This window comes from Cryptomeria japonica, unplaced genomic scaffold (genome assembly GCF_030272615.1).
Source record: "Cryptomeria japonica unplaced genomic scaffold, Sugi_1.0 HiC_scaffold_1800, whole genome shotgun sequence".
NCBI lineage: Eukaryota > Viridiplantae > Streptophyta > Pinopsida > Cupressales > Cupressaceae > Cryptomeria > Cryptomeria japonica.
In genome coordinates this window covers 22,501-24,259 of record NW_026730086.1, presented here as the reverse complement: position 1 = coordinate 24,259, position 1,759 = coordinate 22,501, and the positions used below count along the sequence as shown (strand labels likewise).

The following is a 1,759-nucleotide window of genomic DNA, read 5'->3' as shown; positions in this document are numbered from 1 at the left end:
GTTTCTATATTGGATAACCGCGTCCCTGAGCTCTAGGTTGAAATCTTTTGAAAGTAGGACCTTCATTCACTTCAGCCATAAGGACAAATAAAAAGCCCTTATCTATACCCATATTGTGATATGCATTTGCGGCTGCAGAACGAAGTACTTTTAATATGGGATAACATGCTCTATGAGGCATCCAATTCAGTATCGAAAGTGCCTCCATATAGGTACAACCACAAAGTTGATGAGCTACTCTACGTGCTTTATTAGAAGACATACATACATGTTTAGCTACAGCTCCTATTTTTCTAGTCGAAGCCCTATTTATAAATTTCATCTTCATCCTCCACAATGAATTAATGTATACTATTTACAACGATACTTTTTTCTCGTTTCTCTCTTTTATTTTTATTTTTATTTTTATTTTTTTTCGATTTTTTATCCTTTTTCGCATGTCCCTAGAAAATGGAAGTAGGTACAAATTCTCCTAATTTGTGGTTTATCATACCATTTGATATAAAAATGGGTAAATGTGACTTTCCATTATGAACAACAATGGTATGACCGATCATTGTGGGTACAATGGCAGATCTCCGAGACCAGGTTACTATTATCCTCTTCTCTTTATTCATATTTAGATTATCTATTAATACAACTCCAACATTATTATATTCTAGATTTAGGGCAATACCTACTGTACCATCTACGAATTCTACTAATTCCCCTGCCATTACTTTATCAAGACCATGAATATGAGCAATGCCATCCCCTACTTGAAGTACAGTACCAATATTAACAACTTGGACCTCGTTATTATATTGTTCAATCTGTTTACGTATTATACTACTGATTTCATCGGGTCGAATAGTTGCCATTAACACTAGTTAATTCTCTTTTGAAAAATAAGACCTACTATATTATATATACTGTTAATCAGTTATGTTTTTCATGGCTAGGAGCAGATCGATATTATGCTCGATCGTACGTAAATGTAACTCGCTATTCAAACGACTATTCAGAGTTCCTAGAGCTCTTTGGACAGCTTGGTAAGAAATTTGTTTTTGAACTAGTTCAATTACTCTTTCTTGTTCCAAGCGAATGGTTTCATTCTTTAAATTTTCTAATTGTTTCAAATTAATAGAAGCAACATTGATAAGATCATTTTTTTCTTGTTGTATTTGAGAATATCCATTTACCCGAATTTCACATACCCGCCTTTCTACTTCCCGTAAGCGAGCCTGGGCTTGCTCAAGTTGATTAGCAAAGATGGTCATTGGAAGGCCTTATGCATATGCCACCCCCCCTCGCAAGCGTGTTCCTTCCCTAGTAAGCAAAATGGCCAATCAAAATGTTCCAGTGAGAGTAGCTCATCACAGTATGTGCTAGGCAAAGTAAAAGGAGTGCCCTACTATTCTAAAGGGTCGCTAAAGAAAGCTAGGTCGCGCCCATAGAATAGTAGGGCATGCGCCCTACGTGGTAGAGTGAGTACAACGGGTATGTATGTCTTAGTACTTGATTGCTTATATAGGATCTGGTACGCATAGCCTCAAATATCACACCATTGAATCCGACCTTTGTTCTTCATTCCACCCTCTCGCACCCTTTCTCTAAGCCAACTGTCCATTGATTGACTTTATCCCTAGCCCACTTCGATCTCGACGTACTGGCACCATTGATACCTTGGCCATTGATACCTTGGCGCGGTTCTCACTTAGAGCTCAGAGTGACCATCCCTGCACTGCAAGGTTATCTCACCTCGCCCTTAAAATTATAC

At 37.9% G+C, this 1,759-nt stretch overlaps 2 protein-coding genes across 2 annotated transcripts; both read right to left on the bottom strand.

The window, feature by feature from the left end:
* Positions 1–493: 493 nt before the first annotated feature.
* On the bottom strand, positions 494–860 carry LOC131064614 (ATP synthase subunit alpha, chloroplastic-like; the record flags this gene model as incomplete). Its single annotated transcript, XM_059216340.1, has 1 exon — positions 494–860. A coding segment is annotated over exon 1 (367 nt), but the record flags the coding sequence as incomplete, so codon positions are not given.
* A 54-nt stretch (positions 861–914) lies between these two features.
* On the bottom strand, positions 915–1,259 carry LOC131873462 (ATP synthase subunit b, chloroplastic-like). The gene has a single exon (XM_059216339.1). It carries the CDS (start codon positions 1,257–1,259, stop codon positions 915–917), a length of 345 nt encoding a protein of 114 aa, XP_059072322.1.
* Positions 1,260–1,759: the final 500 nt, after the last annotated feature.

Excerpts from the sequence above, each read along its gene's own strand:
- LOC131873462 (XM_059216339.1), bottom strand. The coding sequence starts at position 1,259 with ATGACCATCTTTGCTAATCAACTTGAGCAAGCCCAGGCTCGCTTACGG.